This window comes from Rhinopithecus bieti, unplaced genomic scaffold, assembly GCF_001698545.2.
Source record: "Rhinopithecus bieti isolate Rb0 unplaced genomic scaffold, ASM169854v2 scaffold_54685, whole genome shotgun sequence".
NCBI lineage: Eukaryota > Metazoa > Chordata > Mammalia > Primates > Cercopithecidae > Rhinopithecus > Rhinopithecus bieti.
The window spans coordinates 75,017-101,057 of record NW_016821510.1 but is presented as its reverse complement, the minus strand read 5'-3'; the positions used below and the strand labels follow the sequence as shown (position 1 = coordinate 101,057).

At 36.3% G+C, this 26,041-nt stretch overlaps 2 protein-coding genes and 1 pseudogene across 2 annotated transcripts in view; all 3 read left to right on the top strand.

Annotated features, from left to right (window-relative positions):
* LOC108520853 (endogenous retrovirus group K member 19 Pol protein-like) overlaps window positions 1-8,703 on the top strand; it is a 15,754-nt gene extending 7,051 nt beyond the window's left edge. Inside the window, exons 2-3 of the mRNA XM_017860396.1 lie at window positions 3,638-3,791; window positions 7,878-8,703. Of these exons, the coding sequence (XP_017715885.1) occupies window positions 3,731-3,791; window positions 7,878-8,131 (315 nt within the window). The 5' untranslated portion in view covers window positions 3,638-3,730 and the 3' untranslated portion in view covers window positions 8,132-8,703. The remainder of the gene's footprint in view (window positions 1-3,637; window positions 3,792-7,877) is intronic.
* Window positions 8,704-11,163: 2,460 nt separating this feature from the next.
* LOC108520855 (taste receptor type 2 member 19-like) lies at window positions 11,164-12,181 on the top strand (annotated as a pseudogene).
* An 11,220-nt stretch (window positions 12,182-23,401) lies between these two features.
* Window positions 23,402-25,361, top strand: LOC108520847 (taste receptor type 2 member 31-like). The gene is given in 2 exon segments (XM_017860392.1): window positions 23,402-23,747; window positions 23,750-25,361. Coding segments are annotated over 2 exon segments (927 nt in total). The 3' UTR covers window positions 24,331-25,361.
* The last annotated feature ends 680 nt before the right edge of the window (window positions 25,362-26,041 follow it).

Genomic DNA, 26,041 nt, shown 5'->3' with positions numbered 1-26,041 from the left:
CCCTTATCTCTAGTACTTTGAAAAGAAGACCCAAATCACATTTATTAAATAACATTCTCCCTTTTAGCTGACATCATCATCATTATTACATCATCTACATTGACATGTATCTTAGTAAATGATTTATTTCTGAAATATTTACATACATAATTTGGATAACGTCTATATAATTTCTAAGAGATGTCATTATGGGAAAGTTATATTAGTAAACAGCAAAGTTCAAGTCAAGCTGAATACTTTAGATTTAGAAAGTTAGGTATAGTGCAGTTTAAAATACTTTGCTTAAGAAAACAATTATAGATGATATTAAACTAATCCAAGGAATACTATAAAAAAAGATTTTGATTTTAGTATAAATAAAATCACTTCATAAGAAAAATAAATAAACCATTTCATGATCAAGCTCTTATTTCTAAAGAGAGGATTTTAGGCCTAAATAAATCAAATAGAAGTAAGCCCTCCCTCATATCTTCTCTATGTCATTTAGATAATGATGGAATTCAAAGGCACAGGCAACTGTTTCTACAACATAAACAAAGTGAAAATTAATTCATGGAATACAATGATGTAGCTGTTGCTGATGAACTATATTTTATCTATTGCAATGATGTTCTGAGATTCAGTGCTGCTCATTGAGTTCCCCTGTGAGCACAGTTTATGGTGAGGACCCAGCAAAAGATAAGCTACTGTCTCCAGAAAGCTACTCACATCAACTTCATTTCCAGTTTCTTTCAAATTGAAGGTAAATTCTAACACAAAGCTTTCATTCTAGTCTCTGACCAAAGTGTTGGGAAAAGAATAAAATTGTTACCATTTTCGTTTCTAACATACTGAAACAGAAAACAAAAAATCCAAAAATCCAAAAACACTTTAAAAAGAACATGATGGTAAGAGTAGTTTTTTCAGTTTCCCCATGGAAAATGATTTATGGAAGGAGAATAAAAGATTATTCTGAACACAAAAGCAATAAGACTGAAAACATGAATTATCAATATTGAGAATCCAATAGACAGAGTTAACCAGTTAGATGCAGTAGAAGAGAGAATTAGTGAATTGGAAGATAGCTACACAGAATGAAACATAGAGAGAAAGAGATGGAAAATACAAGGCCAGAGGGTAACACATTGATGCTACCATCAGAACACCTAATGTACTGCTGGAGTTCTGTCAGATTAGAGGAGAGAAAATTGTGCAAGAGAAATGTTGCAAGGATTTTTCCAAAAGTGATAAAATGTATCCCTCCATATATTTTTTGTAATCTCCAACTTCAGGCATGATAACTAAAACCAAATTAACATCAAATAATACAGGACACTAAAGACCAATAGAAAATCTGAAAAGTAGCTAGAGGTAGAAGATAGAGTATGTTGAAAAGAACTGCATTCTAGATACCACCTGATTTTGACAGAAAATATGGCAGCAGGAATTCAGTGGAATCATGTCTTCAGTGTGTTTCCAAAGAGTGGTAAACCTTCATAAACAGAAATTGAATATGACATTTTTCAGATAAAATAAAAAATACTGAAAATACAAAGTTCAACATGCAAGGAGCAATAAAAATTAATGACAATGAAAATAAGTGTGTAATTCTAGATAAATGTTGACTGACTAAAACAATTTTGTCTTGTTGGATTAAATGTAGAATTTATAAGATATATGCAAGTAGCAATAAAGAGACTGGAGATAAAGGTGACAGGAATAAATTTAGTCATACTGTGGTTTGGGCTTTTCTTTGTCTGTGAGGAGAATTTAAACATCATAATCAAGGACCCTATAATTCTACACCCAGCTATATATATGCAAAGGAATTGTAGCAAATGATATGTGAAAGAATGCTCATTGTAGCATTATTCTAATAGTTCAAAAAATAAGCTGCCCATATTTACATCAAATAAGGATGGATAATTATATTAAAATCATAAAATGGAAAAATCTACAGAAGTGAAAAAAATTAATCACGTGTACATGCATCTATGTTATTAAATTTCAGTTACATAATCTTGAGCCCAGGATGCCATGAATAAGAACATGTAGGATTGCACCTATACACAGTTCAAAGCAGGCCAAACCAAGCTATTGAGTTTAGGGTTGCATACCTAGTTGGTAAACTAGTAAAGAAAACTTTAAAAAGATCATCATAAATTATGGATGTTGCTTATCATAGGAGGTGTGAAGAAAGGTGTAGGGAATTGGAAAGTGGCATTGAGGTAAACCTAGGCTCTTAACAATGTTCCATGTCTTGCCCTACATAATAGTTACATGAGTGTTTATGACACATTGCTACGTTTTCCATTTATGTTTTGGCCCATTTCTAAGTGTGCAGGTCTAGTTATAATGTAAAAATTAGTAATTAGAAGACATGCTCCATGAAAATTATTATGACTCTGCTCATTATATACTGAAGGGAAAAATCCACTATTTGTATACATTCATGTACAACTGTAAAAGATTTTAATTAGAAACTTTTTTATTTTAATTGTAACTATTGAAAATTTGACATGATGCTTCCTGCCAACCCCAGAGTTTTCAGCAGATGTTTCTTCTAGCATTAATTATCTACTTCATATGAAAAAACTTTGACATTCTCCATCTATTATTCCACCCTTGGATCCTGAATTCCTGACACAATGAGGGTGGACATGTTTCCCAGTCTCGTCTTGGCAGAATACTTATATCACTTTTGTTTTTCTGCAAGAGAAAATCCTCCAAAACTGCCTTAGATATTTATGTCTCATATGTCTTTGGATTTCATTTTTGTAAGCTAGGTTTGGTGGATGGCTGTGGAGATTGGAGATGGGCCATGTACTGCATTTCGAAGCTATTTTGGCTGATTTAGGTTAGATAAGGCAGTTGCATTCTGACTCCACTAGTTTCACATTCTTCTTCTGGGAATAGTGTAGTAGCCAGATGATGTCCTCATGGTGAATGGAGAAGAGCAAGAAGCTCCAATATGGAAGCCATCTTAAATCTCTGCATAAAGTCTGCTAATTTCCTGTTCCCTGGAACAAATTACATGAGTGAATTTAGAGTCCAAGTTGCAGGTAGTCAACCAGCCTGTGATGGGAGGATACTGCAAGATTATATGACAAAGTGTAGGGTACTTAGAAATATTTGCAAAATTGCTGAATATTTTAATTAAATAATTAATTTAATTAATTTAATTATTTAGAGTTGAGAGTAAATTTACCAAAGGCCTATGTTGGGTACAGGCTCCTGAATCTGGCTGTAAACTGGCCCCAAAACTGGCCATAAGCAAAATCTATGCAGCACTGTGACATGTTCATGACAGCCATGATGCCAATGCTGAAGTTTGTGGGTTTAGGGAATGAGGGCAAGAAACAACTGGCCCACCCAGGGCAAAAAACCCCTTAAAGGCATTCCTGAACCACAAACAATAGCATGAGTTATCTGTGCCTTAAGGACATGTTCCTGCTGTAGATAACTAGCTAGATTAATTCCTTTGTTTCAGCCCATCCCTTTGTTTCCCCTAAGGAATAATTTCTGTTAATCTATAATCTATAGAAACAATGTTTATCACTGACTTGCTGTCTATGACGCTCAACTCTGAAGGCTGTGAGACCCCCGATTTCCCACTCCACATGCTATATTTCTGTGTGTGTGTCTTTAATTCCTCTAGCACTGCTGGGTTGGGGTCTCCACGACTGAGCTGGTCTCAGCAAGTGGCACCCATACATTGGGATCAAACGCACGTCAAAGGGTCACCGGAGTGATGGTTGGAGAACATGGAACTAAGCTGGAGTACACTCAAGTACTCTTAAGCAATCCCCATGGTGAGTAAGAAGGGGAGCTTGGAAGCATATTTTCACACTAATAATAAGGGGGAAGGAGAGTATAATGAAGTAACAGAAGAAATGACAGAGCAGGTTTGTTTGCAAACTAAAGCTGAAGCAGCAAAGGAGGAAGAGGTTCATCCCTACCCCCTCCTTATTTTGAAGGAAAAGAGTGGCCTGACTCTCCAGATCTTTCTTTTCTGGAGGACACTGGGTGAAAAGTAGTTGCCCCAGTGACTGTTTGAGAAGCGCCTTGAGCAACTGCTCTCAGTTCTATTCAGGCAGAAATTCAGCAAGCTAGATGAGAGGGTGATTTAGAAGCTTGGCCATTCCCTGTTAGAATACACCCACCTGATCAACAGGGAAATATTATAGCTATATTTAAGCCTTTAGGGAAACCACATTTAGTTGATTATATCAAGGTCTGTGACGGAATCGGAGGTAATCTGCATAAGGCTATTCTGCTAGCCCAGGCAATGGCAGGACTGAGAGTGGATAAAGGAAATATTCTGTTTCCTGGAGCTTGTTTTAACTGTGAGAAGCATGGTCATACTAGAAAAGAATGTAGAAAAAATCAGCTAGTCAGGCCACTAGACAGGGGAAAATGAAAACTGCTGAGCCTGAAATATGTCCAAAATGCAAAAAAGGAAAACATTGGGCTAATCAGTGTCATTCTAAATTTGATAAAGATGGAAACCCAATTTCAGGAAATGCCATGAGGAGTCTGTCCTGGGCCTCATTCCAAACTGGGGAATTTCTGGCTCAGGCCATTCCCTCACCCCTGTACAATGACTGTCCCCCACTTCAGCTGGTAGTGCCACAGTAGATTTATGCTGCACAAAAGCTGTGAGTCTTCTGCCTGGGGGACCCCTGCAAAAGGCCCCAACAGGAGTCTGTGGACCTTTGCCAGTGGGGATGATAGGATTACTTCTAGGAAGGTCTAGTTTAAATTTAAAAGGAGTACAAATACATACAGAAGTCATTGATTCAGATTACAATGGGGAAATTCAAATTGTTGTATCTACTTCTGTTCCCTGGGAAACAGAGCCAGGAGAGTGTATAGCACAGCTCCTGATTGTGCCATATGTGGAAATGGGGAAAAGTGAAATTAAATGAAGAGGAGGATTTGGAAGCACAAATAGGCAAAGCAGCTTATTGGGTGAACTGAATTACTGATAATGTCCTACCTTTGAAGTAAATATTCAGGGAAAGAAATTTAAAGGTTTGGTAGATACAGGAGAGGACATTTCAATCATTTCTCTAAAGCATTGGCCATCCACATGGCCAATTCAACCCACTCAATTTAACAAAGTTGGAGTTGGTAAAGCCCCTGAAATATATCAAAGTATTTATATTTTGCATTGTGAAGGGCCCAAAGGACAACCTGGAACTAATCAACCAATTATAACTTCTGTACCTGTAAATTTATGAGGGAGAGATTTATTACAACAAAGGGGAGCACAAGTTCTAATTCCAGAGCAATTATACAGCCCTCAAAGTCAACATATGATGCATGAAATAGTGTATGTCCCTGGTATGGGACTAGGAAAAATTTGCAAGGTTTGAAGGAACCTCTTCAAGTGGGAAGACAAAGTTCCCACCAAGGTTTTGGGTATCATCTTTGATGGTGGTCATTGTTAAGTCTCCAGAACCTATACCTTTAAAATGGTTAGCAGATAAGCTAATTTGGATACAACAATGGCCGTTAAGTAAAGAGAAACTGGAGGTTTCAGAGGACCTCTTTGCTGAACAATTAGAAAACCAACAAAAAAACAAAACATAGCTCCAACAATTTCCCCTTGGAGTTCTCCAGTTTTCATAATTAAGAAAAAATCAGGTGAATGGAGAATGTTAACTGACTTAAGAGTCATTAATTCAGTTATAAAACCTATACAGTCAGGATTGACTTCTTCTGCTGTGACCTGTAATAGTCATAGATTTAAAAGACTGTTTCTTTGCTATCCCTTAGCTGAGCAAGACTGTGAAGAGTTTGCATTTACAATTCCTGCACTAAACAACCTGCAGCCTGCTAAGCATTTTCACTGGAAAGTGTTGCCATAAGACATATTTAACAGTCCAACTATTTGCCAGATGTATGTAGGGGAAGCAATTGAACCTACTCGTAAAAAATTTTCATACTGTTACATTAATCATTATTTGGAAGATAAACTTTGTGCTGCCCCCACTCAAGAAATATGACTCCAATGTTATGATCACTTGCAAAATTCAATGTCTCATGCTGGTTTAATTATAACTCCTGACAAAATTCAGACTACTACTCCTCACTCCTATTTGGGGACCTTAGTAAACGAGAAACTACAATAGTGCCTCGGAAAGTAACCATACATAGGGATCAATTGAAAGCATTAAATGACTTTCAAAAATTACTAGGGAACATTAATTGGATATGACCTGCTCTAGGCATTACTATCTATGCCATGAGTAATCTACTTTCTATCCTTAGAGGAGATCCTAGTCTCACTAGCCCTTGACAATTAACAAAGGAGGCTGAGGCAGAGTTACAGTTGATTGAAAAACAAGTCCACGAAGCTCAAATAAATAGAACAGATCCAGAGAAGACTCTAGATCTGCTAATTTTTCCAACTCAGCATTCACCTACTGGTGTTACTGTCCAAGAACAGGACTTAGTAGAATGGCTTTTTCTGCCACATACTAATTCATGGACTCTAACTCCTTATTTGGATCAAATTGCTACTATGATAGGTAATGGGAAAACTCAGATTGTTATTACTTGTATACGATCCTGGAAAAATTATTGTCTCTCTCACAAAGGCACAAATACAACAAGCTTTTATAAATAGTCTTACTTGGCAAACCCATTTAGCTGACTTTGTGAGCATTCTTGATAATCATTTTCCTAAAACGAAACTGTTACAATTTTTGAAATTAACTAATTGGATCCTCCCTAGAATAACTAAATTTAAACCAATTGAAGGTGCTGAGAATGTTTTCACAGACGGGTTAGTAATGGTAAAGCTTCTTATTCTGGCTCCAAAGGTAAAGTTTTTCAGACGCCCTATACTTCAACTCAAAAAAACAGAATTTGTAGCTGTAATTGAGGTATTGACTGCTTTTGATATGCCTATTAATGTGATTTCTGATTCTTCATACTTGGTTCATTTCACACAGTTAATTGAAAATGCTCAGTTATGATTTCATACAGATGAACAACTGATGACTTTATTTACCCAATTGCAAACAGCAGCTAGGAATAGAATGCACCCTTTTACATCATTCACGTTAGGGCTCATACACCTCTTCCAGGACCTTTGACTTCAGGGAATCAAATGGCTGATCATCTAGTTGCTACTGCAATATTTAGTGCTAGACACTTTCACAATTGAACCCATGTTAATGTCTCTGGTCTCAAACGCATATACAGCATTACCTGGAAAGAAGCTAAAGGTATTATCCAGTGATGCCCAACTTGCCAAATGGTGCACTCCTCATCTTTTACAGGATGAATTAATCCTTGAGGATTGGGACCTAATTCTCTTTGGCAAATGGATGTCACATATGTTCCCTCATTTGTGAGACTAACTTATGTACATGTATGTGTGGACACCTTTTCTCACTTTATCTGGGCTACATGCCAATCAGGAGAGTCTTCTGCCTGTATTAAACATCAACTTTTGCAGTGTTTTGCAGTGATGGTCATTGTAGCTTTGATTAAAACAGATAATGTCAGGCTATACTAGCCAAGCTCTAGCTACACTTTTCTCTGTATAGAATATTAAACACATTACCGGTATCCCATATAGTTCTCAAGGACAAGCCATAGTGGAAAGCATGAATCTCTCCCTGAAACAGCGGTTGCAAAAGCAGAGGGGTGGGGATAATAGGAACTATAGGACACCTCAGATGCAACGGAATCTAGCATTATTAACTTCAAATTCTTTTAGCCTGCCTAAAGGCCAGATGTTATCAGCAGCTGAACAACATCTACAGAAACCAGCTGCAAAAATAGAAGCAGAACAACAGGTTTGGTGGAGAGATCTGATAACAAAAGTTGAGAAATAGGTAAAATAATAATTTGGCGTAGAGGTTATGCTTGTGTTTCTCCAGGACCGAATTCACAGCCAATTTGGATACCATCAAGACACCTGAAACCTTATGAGCCAGATGCCAAGAAAGAGTTTCTGGGAAGATCCCAAAGACCCCTCAGTTACAGCCATATCAAGACTGATGCTGAGGAAGACCCCGACTGTCACAAGCAACACACGTTGAACACAGCCACCTGCCTGGGGACAGATCAAGAAGCTGTCACAGTTGGTGGAAGAAAACCTGAGGAAAGAGGGACAACCAGTTGCAATGAGTAATTTAATGGTAACTATGATAGTGGTGATCACCACTGCCATGAGTATTCCTTCAACAAGGCTGACACAGAGAACAATTATACTTATTGGGCATATTTATCAATCTTGGATGGCAATAACACCTGGATGTAATCACTCTATGACACCCTTACACATGCTTTCTGACCTCAGTATTTACCATAATAAATCTGCTCCTATAATTTAGGTATACCTCTCTCAAAAACCAATTTGTAAACAGAATTGGACCTGGCCAGAAAAAAATGAACATATTTGTTTAGGAAGATTGCATTGCAGAACAGGCAGAGGTGCTGCACAGCGATTCCTACGGAATCATTATTGATTGGTCCCCTAAGGGGATGTTTAGCTTGAATTGCACCTCTCAGTCTGTGTGCCACAGCCACACTATGTTCAACTGATATGAACAAAATGGTCAGATGGTAGAAATGATAAGAAATATGGCAAGAGTTCCTGTTATCTGGAAACATGGTGGTATAGTGGCACCTCAACCTCCAGTGATATGGCCCACTGGAGGAATTAAACATAAGAATTTATGGAAACTATTAATGGCTCTTAATAAGATCAAAATTTGGGAAAGAATAAAAAGGCATGTAGAAGGACACTCTACAAACTTGTCTTTGAAAATTGCAAAATTAAAAGAACAAATATTTAAAGCATCCCAGGCACACCTAACCTTAATGCCAGGAACTGGAGTGCTTGAAGGAGCTGCAGACAGATTAGCAGCTAGTAACCCATTAAAATGGATGAAAACACTTCAAAGCTCTGTGATTTCAATGATGATAGTGCTTTTAATCTGTGTTGTTTGTCTTTACGTAGTCTGCAGATGAGGATCTGACTCCTGTGAGAAGTAGCTCACCATAATAAGGTTGCTTTTGCTTTTATCACTTTGAAAAACAAAAAAAAAAGATGGGGGACATGTTGCGAACAGGCCCCCAAATCTAGCCATAAATTGGCCCCAAAACTGGCCATAAACAAAATCTCTACAGCACTGTGACATGTTCGTGATGACCATGATGTCCATGCTGAAGGTTGCGGATATACTGGAATGAGGGCAAGAAACACCTGATCCACACAGGGCAGAAAACTACTTAAAGGCATTCCTGAACCATAAACAATAGCATGAGTGATCTGCACCTAAACGACATGCTGCAGATAACTAGCCAAACCCATTCCTTTGTTTCAGCCCATCCCTTTGTTTCCCCTAAGGAATGCTTTCAGTTAATCTATAATATATAGAAACAATGCTTATCACTGGCTTGCTGTGAATAAATATGTGGGCAGATCTGTTCAGGGCTCTCAGCTCTGGAGGCTGTGGGACCCCTGATTTCCAACTCTGCATGCTGTATTTCTATGTGTCTGTCTTTAATTCCTCTAGGCCCACTGGATTCGGGTCTCCACGACTGAGGTGTTCTCGGCAGGCTGAAGCATGAGAAACATGTTTGATAAATATTATTCATTGTCCTACAACCCTGAGTGGAATACGACTAATTCCACCTGGATGACCTCCTGGAAACTCATTTTCCAATTCAGGAATTACAAGAAAATAATTTCTTGCATCCCCTAAGGGTGTCAGTGCATGTGTGTCTATGTATTTAGGAGCTTATTAACAATGATGTCATATGAATTTATTGGTTATCAGAAACCAGATTTTAAGGTGTATTTGTCTCCCAGAACTTTCCAAGATAATCTTGGATGATTTTGATATAAGGTTTAGATTCTGGTATTTACATTTGGTATTAAAAAAAACCATACTGGTATTATCCTAGTTATGACCAAGCTCCTTAAACAATTTAGACATTTCCTGCATGATACATTTACTGGGTTTTAAAATTTCCCTATGTAAAAACTGAAGATTCTGGACCCAAATTATGGAGAGGTTAAACAAGGAAAATAATTGCAAAACAGAGAAAAAGAATATATCTTTATTTGCGTACTAACACATGGGAATTCACTTTCACTTCAGCCTCAGTATAAATGTAAAATATTTCAGCATATAGCAAGACAGGCAGTGTATGAGGAGGAGTGAATTTGAGCTGTTTTGAGAATAACAATATTTATATTTCTATAAAGATAGCTTTGGCCTCATCCATTAGCATATGCTGGTGCTTTCCTGTTGATGTTAGTCACAGAATTTAAAGGCAGACAATGTTATTGCACATTTAGAAATCAAGTGTTTATTGAAGTTAAGGTCTGGATATTAAGGGAATCACAACTAGTGTTATTAAGCCTGCATTTTTCCTTTCTTTTTGGTTGTTCAAACATGGTGTGTTTTCTGCTTATTATTTTATCAATTCTGGTAGTATTTGCATGTGTTCTTGGAAATGTTGCCAATAGCTTCATAACTCTCGTAAATGTCAATGAATGAGTTAAGACAGGAAAGATCTCCTCAGCTGACCAAATTCTCACTGCTATAGTGGTCTCCAGAATTGGTTTACTCTGAGGCATATCATTATGTCAGTATGCAATTGTGTTTAATTTGGCTTTATATAGTTCAGAAGTAAGAATTGTTGCTTCTAATGTCTCAGCAATAATCAACCATTTCAGCATCTGGTTGCTACTAGCCTCAGCATATTTTATTGGCTCAAGATTGCCAATTTCTCCAACCTTCTTTTTCTCCACCTAAAAAGAGGATTAAGAATGTTGGTTTGGGCCGGGCGCGGTGGCTCAAGCCTGTAATCCCAGCACTTTGGGAGGCCGAGACGGGCGGATCACGAGGTCAGGAGATCGAGACCATCCTGGCTAATACGGTGAAACCCTGTCTCTACTTAAAATACAAAAAACTAGCCGGGCGACGAGGCGGGCGCCTGTAGTCCCAGCTACTCCGGAGGCTGAGGCAGGAGAATGGCAGTAAACCCGGAAGGCGGAGCTTGCAGTGAGCTGAGATCCGGCCACTGCACTCCAGCCTGGGTGGCAGAGCAAGACTCCGTCTCAGAAAAAAAAAAAAAAAAAAAAAAAAAAAAGAAAGTTGGTTTGATTGATATAAATGATACTGTTGGGCCCCTTGGTAAAATTTTTATTGCAATCTTGCTCTGGTAACCAGGATGAGGGTGTGTGAAGAATAAGAATATAAAGGAAATTTGTCTTGGAAGATCAATTGAGGAATGCAATACACCTTCAAACTACGTACTGTAACCACCACACTAGCAAACTTCACACCCTTTACTCTAACACTAATATCTTTTCTGCTGTTAATCTGTTTTCCACGTAAACATCTCAAGAAGATGCAGGTCCATGGCAAAGGATCTCAAGATCTCAGCACCAAGGTCCACATAAAAGCTTTGCAAACTGTGACTTCCTTCCTCATGTTATTTGCCATTTACTTTCTGTGTCTAATCACATCAACTTGGAATCCAAGGATACAGCAGAGCAAACTTGTATTCCTGCTTTGCCAAACTCTTGGCAATCATGTATCATTCCTTCCACTCATTCTTCCTGATTATGGGAAGTAAGAAGCTAAAACAGACCTTTCTTTCAGTTTTATGGCAGGTGACATGCTGAGTGAAATAACAGAAACCCTGAACTCCATAGATTCACAAGGGGAGCATTGTGTGTCTTCTAGAAGAAAAGAAACTGACGGTGTCTCGAACATTTTATATTTCCATTCATTTTTCCTTAGTGTATGTATATATTTACATAACCTCAAAACAGATACCCAGAAAAGTTACATATATATGTACATATGTGTGTGTGTGTGTGTGTTTTCATGTGTATGAACAACAACATTGACCATAAATTATGAAGCCTAAAGTATTTCACATATATAGTAGGTATATTTTATGATAGTTCATTGTATGGTATTTCATGTGAAAAATTCATTATCTCTATTTGTAATTAAGACCTCACAGCTTTTAACAGGAAATCATTGTTGTTTTCCATTGTAATTTGTACCACATATATGTACTTAAATATCACTGCGTAAGCCTCTAATTTTTTGGATGGTAAAAACATTGAATTCTAAATCAATGATGAGTATGAATCTTTGGGGTAGGATTTATTTCATTATGAATTTGTATTTTATGTTTAGTATAAAGCAAATAAAATTATTGATAACTAATGATACACACCACTAAAATATGTGTGACAAACATGTGTAGAGTAAATTTTGTATATGTATACAAAAAACAGTACTAAAGAACACTGGATTTTATACCAGTATGTGAATAGCTTAGAAAAAAGTCATTTCTATAATAGGAATGAAGACACATGATCATGATCATTTCAATACTGTTACAATTTTTTTATGTGTAGTTAGAAAAGTCATTTCTTACACTTTTTGAATTAAAGAAAACCTTTTTTTTTTAATTGACATCTGATGTCAATTATTTCCTTTTATTTTGCTTAGCCAACTCTGAGCCCCTGAATTTCCAATATTCTGCTTTGTCTCCCGTTCCTAATATTTTTTTTTTTAATTCAAATATTCCCTCTCTATAAAGAAGCTCAATGTAAAGAGGGTATAGAACTATGGATCATAATTGAATGAAAAGTTCTGCAAATATTAAAAATTATCTGTCTAGTCTATATATTGATGACAGGAATGGTATTAATGATATGTTATATTGTGGGGGTGGCAGTGAGCTGAGGATCCTCAGGCATCTCTTTCTATTTTTATTTTGTTTCTCTACATAGTTTCTCCAGCATTTAGCTCAAGGCCCCAAGGGCACATGTGACAAGAAGGCACCAGCTTTTTAAACCTTGGAAGTTCTTCTGTGTCAGTTCTGTTACGTAAAATTTACTTAAACACATCATAAAGCCCCGGTTTGAAGGATAGGAGAATAGACTATGTCTATTCATATGAGGTGTGTTGAAGCACTTGGACATGTTTTCAAGCCACCAATCTTGATGATTCAGAAATGTGCTCCCTTTTTCAGTTTCATCCTGATAAAAATGTATAATGTCTGGATGATGCCAACATTTGCCCCAATTCCATCCTGAGATTTTCTCCATAAGTCAGAATCTGTAGACTAACCTGTAAAACTAATGACTGTCAACCTATTCTAAATGAAATAGTTGGCCAAAGAAAGAGGAAAACATGATAAGCATTAAAAATATATACACAACATTTTTTGCTTACACTAATGATCAAATAACACATGGAACCGAGCCTCCCACAGATGCTTTCTATGAATTCTGGATAAAAATATTAAGAAAAAATAAACAGTCATCTGAAGGCAATGGAGTATGAACAAAATAGGCAGATACTGGAGAACGGTCAGCACTTGAAAGAAGGGAATATCAAGGAGCGAGTTTCCTGATTTTATAGCTGGCCCTAGTGTGCACCATGCAGGGGACTAAAATGTCAATAGAAAAACTGTAGACTTACTGGGTTGAAGAAACAGAGGACTGAGTTTGGGATAACATGAGCAGCAGGAGGACAGGAGAGAATCTGGGAAAGGAGAAGGCCAGAAAAGGGGAGACCCAACTTCTGAATATAAACTATTCAAATTTTGAATGGTCCCTATACCATGCATATATAGGGCAGACTTCATGTAGCCCAGTTAAAATAATTAAATTGAGATTTCAGTTATCATGAAGCACAGTGAAGACAGAGATAACAACAAAAAACATTTAGGCGAAGATACTCTTTTCTTGAAAACCCAAACCACATTCTGTCGCCTTACATAACAGTCATATTTCTTGTCCTTTCTTGTTTCTAGCATGGTTCTAACTCCTACTTGTATTCATTACATTAATCAAAGTAATTCTCTTTCATAGAGAAAACAGGAAGTTATGTAATTGAGGACTCTTAAAAATAACTGTTTTGGCAGATGTGCAAAATTCTCAAGCACATATATTACAAATTTCTAAGGTCATATACATCCTTTTTACACTTGCTCGAATTAGCCTACAAAACTCCCATGTTTGTTAATGTAATCCAAACAGCCACTCCATAAATGTAAAATAAGAATAAAAGTTACATATATTTACTTATTTATTTATATAACCTGTGATTGGTGACCACATTTCAGTATTCCATCTTACCTAGAAATTATCCAGAGATTTTCACGAAGTCACTGAATTTAATATTAGTCTAAGGTCTTAAATTGAACTAGGAATCTTGAAAGTTGAATTTATGCTGATAGGCTAGAGAAAATAATTGCTGTCAATATGTGGAATTTTTCATAATTTGTATTCAGTTTATTTGAAAACATTATTTTATATTTTTTGGTATTTTAACATTATGTGGGCATATTAGTTTACCTTATCAGTAAACCGATACAGGAAGTTTAGGTGTTTCTTTTATTAAAATGTATTTTTAAGTTTTGTGGATACATAGTAGGTGTGCATATTTATTGGGTACATGGTATGTGTTGATACAGGCACCATAAAGTGTAATAATCACATAATGAAGAATAGGGTAGCCATCCTCTCAAACATTTACCCTCTTTTGTTACAATCCAGTTATACTCTTTTACTTATTTTAAAATGTACAAGTAAGTTATCATTGACTATAGTCACCCTGCTGTGCTATCAAATAGTAGGTCTTATTCATTCTTTCTATTTTTTTTTGGTAACCATTAACCAGCCACACCTTCCCTTTAGCCCCCACTACCTTTGCCTTTCTGTGCAAACCTTGCAGTTATTTCTGACTTATTCAATTTAACATAATACTCTCCAATTGTCTGTCAAAGCTTGCTGGGAGGTGTCTTCCAATCAGGAGGAACAGAGGTCAACGACCCACTTGAGGAGTCAGTCTGTCCCTTGGCAGAGGTCAAGCTTTGTGCTGGGAGATCTGCAGTTCTTTTCAGAGCTGGCAGGCAGGAATGTTTATGTCTGCTGATACTGTGCCCACAGCTGCCCTGTCCCCCAGGTGCTCTCTCCCAAGGAGATGGGAGTTCTATCTATAAGCCCCTGATGGCAGCTGCTGCCCTTCTTTAAGAGATGCCCTGACCAGAGAGGAGGAGTCTAGAGAGGCAATCTGACTACAGTGGCTGTGCAGAGCTGTGGTGGGCTCCGCACAGTACAAACTTCCTGGTGGCATTGTTTACACTGTGAGGGGAAAATTACCTACTGAAGCCTCAGTGATGGCGGACGTCCCTCCCTTGACCAAGCTTAAGTGTCCCAAGTTGACTTCGGACTGCTGCACTGGCAGTTAGAATTTCAAGTCAGTGGATCTTAGCTTGCTGGGCTCCAAGGGGATGGAATCTACTGAGCTAGATCACTTGGCTTCCTGCCTTCAGTCCCCTTTCCAGGGGAGTGAATGGTTCTGTCTCGCTGGCATTCCAGGCACCACTGAGGTATGAAAAAAACTTGTGCAGTTAAGTTGGTGTCTGCCCAAATGATCACCCACTTTTGTGCTTGAAACCCAGGGCCCTGGTGGCATAGGTACTGGAGCAAATCTGATTTGTGAGTTACAAAGACCATGGGAAAAGCGTAGTATCTGGGCTGGAATGCACTGTCCCTCTTTGCATTGTCCCTCACTGCTTCCCTTGAGCCCACTGTCTAACCAGTCGCAACGAGATGAGCCATATAAGTCAGTTGGAAATGCAGAAATCACGCAAATTCTGCATATATCTCATTGGGAGTTGCAGACCGCAACTCTTCCTATTCAGCCATCTGGCCAACCACTCTGCTATTTTTTTTTTTTTTATTGGTTCATTATTTAGTTTTTCTACTTAAGCAAGTTTTATGCACCACATTTACAGTGTTGTACTAGTCTGTGTTTGTCTCCTTACTATTACCAGTGAGTTTTGTAGCTTCAAGTGATTATTTATTGCTCATTAATGTCCTTTTCTTTCTGACTGAAGTAATCCCTTCAACATTTCTTATAGGACAGATCTGATGCTGATGAAATCCCTCAGCTTTTGTTGGTCTGGAAAACTCTTTTTGTTTCATGTTTGAAGGATATTTTCTCCAGTTACACTATTCTAGGCTAAAACATTTTTTCCTTCAGCACTTTTAATATGTATGCCACTCTCTCCTGGCCTTTTTCTACTGAAAAGGCTGCTGCCAAATGTAGTGGAGCTCCATTGTACATTATTTGTTTCTTTTCTTTTCCTGCTTTCAGAATCCTTTCTTTATCCTTGACCTTAGGGAAATTGTTTATTAAATTCTTTGAGGTAGTCTTCTTTAATTTTTTTCCCAGCAATGTTTGTGAGGATAAAGGAATAATTCCTATTGAATTGCAATAGTCCCTTTTTTGAAATCAATTGACCATGAATGTTGGTGTTAATTTCTGAACTCTCAGTTGTGTTTCATTGTTCTTTGTGTCTACCATAATGCGAGTACCATAGAATCCTGATTAGTGCAGCTTTGAAGTCAGCTTTGAAATCAGAAAGTGTAATCTGCCAAATTTGTTATTTTTTAATAATTTCCTTTGGTATTCTGGCCATTTGACGTTTCCAGATGTATTTTAGGAGTGGTTTTCTACTTTCCACAGAAAGTAGAAACCCCCTATCTGCTGGGTTTTGATAGGGATTGCACTGAATATATAACTGCAATCTATACAGACTCTCCCTGTGCTGGATTTCAGTTCAGCTGGTCATCCTTGCTTGTACAACTCTGTGATGAATTGGAAATATAATTTTGGCCTTTTATTTCTCTTATCTTAGTTGTAGCAGAAGGATATCATGCTTTTCTGAGCCATGTGTGTTCTGCTCAAAAATAGAAGTTCTCAACCAGGTGCGGTTGTTCATGCCTGTATCCAAGCGCTTTGGGAGACCAAGATGATGGGACCACTCAAGAACAGGAGTTGAAGTCCAGACTGGGCAACATAGGGAGACTCTGTCTCTACAAAAAATAAAAATAAAAAAAATTAGCTGGGTGTTGTGGTGCATGCCTGTAGACACAGCTACTCCAGAAGCTGAAGTGCAAGGACCACTTGCATCCAAAAGTTTGAGGCTGCAGTGAGCTGTGATCAAGCCACTGAATTCCAGCCTGGGTGACACAGCAGGACCCTGTCTCCCTTGCTCCCCCACCAAAAAAAAAAAAAAAGGAAGTTCTCACTGGTATCTTTTATGTATCAAGTAACATAAGATCATATGAAAAATTAATAATTGTTTCTTCCTGCCTGTACTATAGAGCTAAAATTGAAAGCAGTTATACATAGTATACTAACTTCTCATAAAGGCTACCCAAAGAGAATATTATTATCCTCTGAATTTTACAGATGATTATACTGAGGGAGAGAGTAGTTGTGAAATGAAGTCTCAGACCACAGTTATATGAAACAGAAAATCTGGTTTCCTATCTTGGCAGTCTGACTCCTAAATCCTCTCTTAGAAACAGTTATACTAAAAAATGGAAAAGAAATAAAATCCAAGATTGGAGACTGATTTTAATATCTATTCCTCTTAAACCATTAATTAATCAATAAATTAAATAAGGAAATATAAAACCAAGTATTTATATATGAAGAAATCTAGACTTTCAATGGAAAATGTTTTCAAGTAGCCTACAATAGTGACACAATTGCTGAGTATTTTAATTAAAAAATTAATATTTAAAAATTAGACTCAAGAGAAAAACTTATTCAAAGGCCTCAGCATGAGAGACAAGTTTGATAAATATTGAAAATGGGTTGAAAAGCCCAAATGGGAAAATAGGGCTACGTCTACTTGGATGATCTCCCTGAAATTAATTTTCTGTCTTAGAAATTATAGGACAATAATTTCTTCTATCCATGAGCGGATGGGTATGCGTGTATGTGTGTGGTTGTGTTTGTATTAATGAGCGTGTTAACAGTAAGTTATACAAAAGTATTACTAGCCGCCAGGTTTTAAGAATTATTGGCCTTTCTGAGGTTCCCAAGAAAACCTTGAATGCTTTTGGTAGGAAAAGTTGGGATTCACTCTACATATTACTGGCACTGAAAAATTAAATCTACTTTGGTGGTGATCCTAGTTATGTCCAAGCTCCCTTTACTGGGTAATACAACCAATTCGTCATCTATGTATTGGGCTGTAAAATTTCTCTAACAACTGATATTGCTGAACACAAATTATGGAGAGGTTAAACAAGGAAAAAATTGCAGATCAATTTAAAAACTCTTCATTGGGAGTCTAGTAGATGAGAATTCACCTTTCACTTCAACACCTATATGGAAAATTTTATCTTACAGCAAGGACATTGTGTTTGAATAGGAGTTAATTTGAGCTGTTTTGGAAATTATCATGTTTTCCATAAAGGCAGCATTGATTTCATCCATTAGCATACTGAGATGCTTTCCTGTTTGACATTGGTCACAGAATTTAAAAGGAATGAGAACATACGCACATTCAGGAATCCAGTACACCATAGAAGCTTAAGGTCAGGACCTTATAGGCGAATGCTTGACCAGTGATATCAGGCTGCCTTAAAACATTCAGATATGAGGAAATGTACTACCAATCATTTTTCACTAACGAACAATAATAACTTTATATTTTCCCATGGATGCCTACATAAACTTGTAGAGCATTTTATATTCTAACCATTTTCTTTGAGTCCTTGCTGTAACTAATATATTTTTTCAAAGTCATTTGCACCTAATGACAATAACAGAAGTACGTCCATTATAATTAATTGTGCTTATAACAAAAGAGTATTTGAAACTTGAAGAAAAAAGGTTAGACAAATTTAAAATAAAACATAAAAAATATGCATAATAGTCATAAGGCATCTTAATGTGTATATGAAATTAACAGCAAATGAATGAAAAAGATATGTAATTTTTGAAGTACAAAAAATACATTCTGAAAAAAATAGAAAAGGCTTGGAAAATCGTTGTCTAATAAACCCACACGGTACGGCCGCCGCCCCTACAACAAGGTAAATGTGAGCCTGACATCACTCCTATTTGGAAACGATTACGACAAAGGGAAGTCATAACACGACCCTACTCCTAGAATTATAAATCTGTGCCATCATTTCAGCTGAGTATGGCATTATCTCATTAAAATACACATTTGAAAGTGTCAGAAATTCATGAATTTCCAATAAATTATAATATGATGGATGTTAAATATAGTAAGTATATTAAAAATGTTTCTCTCAATGAAATATTTATATTCATATTTAGCATTCTAACTTCACAATACTATTCTTGTGTACACTGGTGTGTTGGGTAAAGTATTTTGTTACTATAATTTTTTTGGCTCTGCGTTAGAGAAAAATATCATAAACAGGCAAATTTTTTAAGGTATGAAACTTATTTAGCATGATCTTTGAGTATGTTCGTGCATATTTAATGCTACTTTGACTGCTAGAGTAAAATAATCCAGATTTAGTCACCATGGTTAAGAATAGGAAAAAGCATTTGCAAGAATTTGGCTTACTAATGATGCTATTGAAAGATGAAATAAAGTTGATATAATGTATTATTGCACAGAGTATGTATCCATGTTCATATTGAAAAATGCCCCAAATCTTCAAAATAGAATCCTAATTGTTGCAGGTCATTTTTGTTATCAATTTTTAAAATGTAGTGAAAGAAAAAAAGCAAATAAATCATGAAAATATGTTCATTTTACATTATTCTTGATGAAACACCATATGAGGGTATTTGTCTAGGCCTGATGCTGAGAATCATAGAAGAATTATGAGGCAATGAGTAAGAATAACAGTGTTCTCTCATTACCCTGAATTCCGGTACATAGAAACAAGGCTGAAATCACGTTTATCAAAATAGCATTATCCCTTTCACCTGCCATCATCATTATCATCATCATCTGTATCTTCATCTAGCTCATGAAATGATTCATTTTTGAAATATTTAAATACATAAATTAGAAAATAAGTAATTTAAAAATGATCACTATTGTGGGACAGGTACAGTAGTAAACAGCCAAATTTAAGTCAAGCTCAACACTTTAGATTTAGAAATTAAGTGTATTTTATTTTAGAATATATTACTTAAGCAAATAATTATTTATGGATGACCTTCAACGAATCTGCCTTTCACTATGATCACGATATAAACAATTTAGATTTTAGTGTAAATAAAATTCCCTAACATGAAAGATAAAGCAAATAACACATTTTAAGAACACATTTTTATTTCTAAAGAGCGGATTTTAGGACCAAATTGTCTAACAGAGGTAAGACCTCAGATCTTCTGTTACACTTGAGTGAGTGATGATGGAGTTTGAAGATTATAGTTCTGTAACCAGAACTATATTCAAGGATAGGGAATGAAAAGTGGAATTTCACAGAAGCACCAGATTCAGTTTTGTTTTCATGGAAATTCAAGCCTACTTATGTCAGATGTCCTTCATTTTTTTGATAAACTTGTAAGTACTGCTTTACTATTTGATCACTTAAAGTTTGTTATAAACTAAGAAGTCTTGATTTCTTCTAATAAAAACAGTAAAATTTAAATCATGGAATAGAATGGTGTAGCTGTGGTTGAGATACTGTATTTTAATAATTGTATGAAATTTTGAGATCCAGTACTGCTAAATGAATTTCCCTGTGAGGAAAGTTTGTGATGATGACCCAGAAACAGACATGCTACTATCCAAAAAAAAAACTATTCACATCAAATCAATTTCTAGTTTCTTCCAAGTTGCAGGGGGATGCCTAGCCTTTCTTTTATTCTCTTCTTTGACAAAAGTATTACAAAAAGAAGAAAATCATTACCATTTCATGTCAGGAAAGTGGCATGGAGATGGAACTAGACTGTTTTCCATATTCCTTCTCTTGCCCTGCATCATGGTTACTTGAGTGTTTATGATATATTGTTGAATTTCCCATTTTTAAATTGGTTTATTTCTAAGTGTGACTTATAACTTTAATATACAAATTTATAATTAGGAGAAATGTCTCATAGAAATTACTATTACTTGTCTCATTCTATACTAAGGGTAAATATCAACTATTTGTATACATTCTTATACAGCTCTTAGTTGAAATGGGAACTTTCTTATTTAGTTGCAACATGAGGAAATTTGAGATGATGTTATTCCAAGACCAGATCTTTCCAAAGGATTTCTTCCAGCCTTAATTATCCACCTCACAGGAAAAACCTTTGCCATTCCCCATCCATTTTTTCTTTTGGCTCCTGAATTCCTGACACAACAAGGTTGTACATATTTCCCACACTCTTGGTTTAGCAGAGTTCTTTTATCAGTTATGTTTTTCTGCAGGAGAAACCCTCCAAAACTACATTAGACATATATGTCTCGCATGTCTTTGGATTTCATTTGTTTGTTTGTTTGTTTTTTGAGATGGCGTCTCATTCTGTTATCCAGGCTGGAGTGCAGTGGGGTGATCTTGGCTCACTGCAACCTCTGCCTCCCAGGTTCAAGTGATTCTCCTGCCTCGGCCTCCCTAGCAGCTGGAACTACAGGTGCACAGCACCACGCTCAGTTAATTTTTGTATTTTTAGTAGAGACAGGGCTTCACCATGTTGGCCAGGTTGGTCTTGATTTCTTGACTTAGTGATGTACCCTCCTTGGACTTCCCTGCTGTCAGCACTGATTTCATTTTTCTAAGCTGGGTATGGTGGATGGCTCTGGAGATTTGAGATGGGCCAAATTCTGCATCTTGGAGATAGAGTTTTGCCAAATTAGTCTGAATCAGGTGATGGCAATCTGACTTCATTAGTTTCTCATTCTGTGTCTGGGAACAGTGTACTAACCAGGCGATATTCTCATGGTAAACGGGAAGAGGAAGAATCCCCAGCATGGAAGCCATCTCAAAGCTCTATGCAAAGTGTAGTAATTTTCTGCTTATCAAAGCAAGTTAAATGATCGATTTGAAGTTCAGGAGCAAGGTAGTCAGTCTTCCTGTGATAGGAGGATACCGCAAGATTATATATCAAAGCGTCTGGTACTCAGGAATTCTTAGAAAATTGATAAATATTTTATCTAATAATAAATATTTAAACATTTGACTTGAGAGAAACTTTACCAAAGTCCTAAGAATCGGAAATATGTTTGATAAATAAATATTATTCATGGGCTGAAAACCCTGAGTGGGAAAATAGGACTAATTTCATCTGGACAATCTCTTGGAAACTCATTTTTTATTTTGAAAATAATGAGAAAATAATTTGTTCCATTCATAAGTGGTGTGCACGTGTGTGTATTTGTGTGCATATTTATGAGCTTGTGAATAATGAAATTATACAAAAGTATTAGCAGGAGGCAGATCTTATGGAGTATTGGCCTGACGGTGGTTCTCAAGAAAACCTTAGCTGCTTTTGATAAAAGCAGTTTGGATTCTGTGTATTTAAATCTGGCATTTTAAAAAGTCCATATTGGTGATGGTCTTAGTTATGACCAAGCTTCCTTTAAGGATTTAAACATTTACTATATGATCTCTGTACCGGGTTATAAAACTTCTCTAACAACTGAAGTCTCTAAAACAAATGATGGAGAGGTTACACGAAGAAAATTGTAAACACTGAAAGTGAATTTGTTCTTATTCGTGTACTAACAAATGAGGATTCAGGTTTCCCATCAATTTCAGTATGAATAATTCCAGTCTATAACAAGAACAGACCATGAATGAAATAGTTAATTTGAGTTGTTTGAAAATAAGAATGTTTTCCATAAAGAGATGATTGAACTCATCAATTAACATGCCATAGTGATTTCTGGCTTGACACTGGTCACAGCATTTAAAAGTAAAAAGAATGGGCCGGGCGNACAAAAAAACAAAAAAGTAAAAAGAATGACCCAGCACATTCACAAATTAGGTTTGCATAAAATTTAAGGTCAGGACATTCAAGCAATCACAACCAGTGATATTACATTGAGAGGTGAAGCCAGCTGGACTTCTTGGGTTGAGTGGGGAATTGGACAACTTTTCTCTAGCTTGCAAGAGGATTGTGAAATGCACCAATCAGCACTATTTAAAAACCCACCAATCAGCACTCTGTAGCTAGCCAGAGGCTTGTAATGCAACAATCAGTGCTCTGTAAAAAGCACCAAACATTGCTCTGTAAAATGCACCAATCAGCGCTCTGTAAAACACACCAATCAGCAGGATCCTAAAAGTAGCCAATCGCAGGAAGGATTGTAAAAAGGACACTCTGATAGGACAACAATGGAACCTGGGAGGGGACAAATAAGGGAATAAACCTGGTCACCCCAGCCCACAGCAACAACCTGCTCAGGTCCCCTCCCATGTTGTGGAAGCTTTGTCCTTTGGCTCCTCAAGATAAACCTTCCTACTGCTCACTCTTTGGGTCCATGCCATCTTGAAGGGCTGTAACACTCACTGTGAAGCTCCGAGGCTCCATTCTTGAAGTCAGCCAGACCATGAACCGACATGCAGGAACCAACTCCGGACACAATACCAGGATTTAAAAAATTTCTTTTTGTCTGTTCAGACATGATAACTTTTCTACCCATCATTTTTTCCATTCTAGTAGTGGTTATATTTGTTATTGGAAATTTTGCTAATGGCTTCATAGCGTTGGTAAATTGCATTGAGTGGGTCAAGAGACAAAAGATCTCCTTTGCTGACCAAATTCTCACTGCTCTGGCAGTTTCCAGAGTTGGTTTGCTCTGGGCATTTTTATTAAATTGGATTTCAAATGTGTTGAATCTAGCTTTTTATAGTATAGACATAAGACCTACTGCTTATAACCTCTGGGTAGTAACCAGCCATTTCAGCAACTGGCTTGCTACTAGCCTCAGCATATTTTATTTGCTCAAGATTGCCAATTTCTCCAATCTTATTTTCTTCACTTAAAGAGGAGAGTTAAGAGTGTCATTCTGGTGATGCTGTTGGGGCCTTTGCTATTTTTGGCTTATCATCTTTTTGTGGTAAACATAAATCAGATTGTACGGACAAAAGAATATAAAGGAAACATGACTTGGAAAATCAAATTGAGGAGTGCAATGTACCTTTCAGATGCAACTGTAACCACGCTAGTAAACTTAGTACCCTTCACTCTGACCCTGATATCTTTTCTGCTGTTAATCTCTTCTCTGTTTAAACATCTGAAGAAGATGCAGCTTCATGGCAAAGGATCTCAGGATCCCAGCAGCAAGGTCCACATAAAAGCTTTGCAAACTGTGATCTCTTTCCTCTTGCTATGTGCCATTTACTTTGTGTTCCTAATCATATCAGCTTTTAGTTTTGAGAGTCTGGATAACAAACCTGTCTTCATGTTCTGCCAAGCTATTACATTCAGCTATCCTTCAGCCCACCCATTCATACTGATTTGGGGAAACAAGAAGCTAAAGCAGACTTTTCTTTCAGTTTTGCTGCAAGTGAGGTACTGGGTGAAAGGACAGAAGCCTTTATCTCCATAGATTCACGAGAGGGGCATTGTGTGTCTTCTAGCAGAAAACAAACTGGTGGTGTATGAAACATTTTCTATTTCTTACCGTGTTTTCTCTAATGTATGTGTATGAGTAATTTCCAAACATATACCTAGAAAAGTCTTTTACCTAAAGTTATTCTAAAAATGTGTGTGTGTGTGTGTGTATGTGTGTGTGTGTATATATGTGTGTGTGTTTATGTGGATATGAAAAACTTAAGAACATTGACAATAACATACTCTTTTTTGTTTTTTCACACAAACTGCCAAATTATATAAAATATGACAAAAATTTCTCAGAATTAGGAAGAGATTTATTTCATACATGTATTTTATGTTTCACTTGTAGAATTTATGATGGCTGCTTATAATTATTAAGAACTAACAGCTTATCTCAGGAAAAATACTGCTGTTTTCTATTGTCATTTGAACCACACAAATATACCACAGAGCGTTTAAAATTCATTGTTTGAACCTCTAACTTTTTGAATGGTAAAGACATTCAATTCTAAATAAATAATGAGGATCTATCATTGGGGTTTTATTTCATTATGAATTCCTATTTTATGTTTAGTAAAAAGCAAACAGAATTGTTAGAAAACATTGCACACAATAAAATTTAAGTTACAAGCATATGCAGAGTAAATTTTTTCTATATCTCCCGTAAACTGTACTGAGGAATATTTGATTTCATACAAGTATGTGAATAGCTTAGAAAAAAGATATTCTATAAGAGGGATGAAAAATCATGATCATGATCTTGATCGTTATTATCAGCTTACGTATGCTATTACAAAAGTCATTTCTTCCAGGGTTTGAATTAAAGAATATCTTGTTTTGAAATTGAGCTCTGATGTAAATTATTTTTCATGTTTTTTCTAAAGCACTTTTAAGCCCCTGAATTGCTAATTATATCCTTACCTTCTATTTATAAAATTCCTTCTAAACTTTAGAGAACTCAAATCTTCTCTTTTCTAAAAAAAAAAAAAAAAAAACAAAAAAAAAAAAAAAAAACCTATCAATGTAAAAATGCTATAGAAATTATGGAAAATAATTCAGTGAAAGTTTTTGTAAATGTTAAAACAGTATCTATAAAATCTATGTATTAATTATGGGATGTGCCTTAACATTGTAATTTTGTTGTCAGTGATGAAAGTGTGTTGACATATTCATTACTAGGAAGTTCTATTATAAGAAAGAAATGTACAGTCTTGGTCACAGCTAAATTCTATATGACTGTATTAATTCTTGGTGTTATAAAATTTTAACGATCTTATTTAAACCTTAAAATAAATCATCCCCACACCTGATTTATGTATTTTTTAATCATATATCTCCCTCAGTACAATGTCAGAACCGTAAACAGTGAGATCATATCTCTCTTGCTTTCTGTTGACTCCCATGAACTAGAACCCAGCAACAAGAATAGATGGTCAAAAATAATATTTTAATGAACAAATAAATGGGTGGATAAAATGGATAAGTTGATGTGGTAAACCAATGAATAGGAAACTCATCACAAAATCTGCGTTGCATGAATTCCCCTGTTCTGGTCTCAGTTTAAGTTTACCGGCTTATCCAAGAAGAATCCTTCCTCAGAGGAAAAGTTTGGCTATTCCACAATTTTAGGGGAAATATCACAATAATATAGTCTTGATGCAGCTGTATCAGGTGTCTGAATTGGAGACAAGGTAGAACATCAA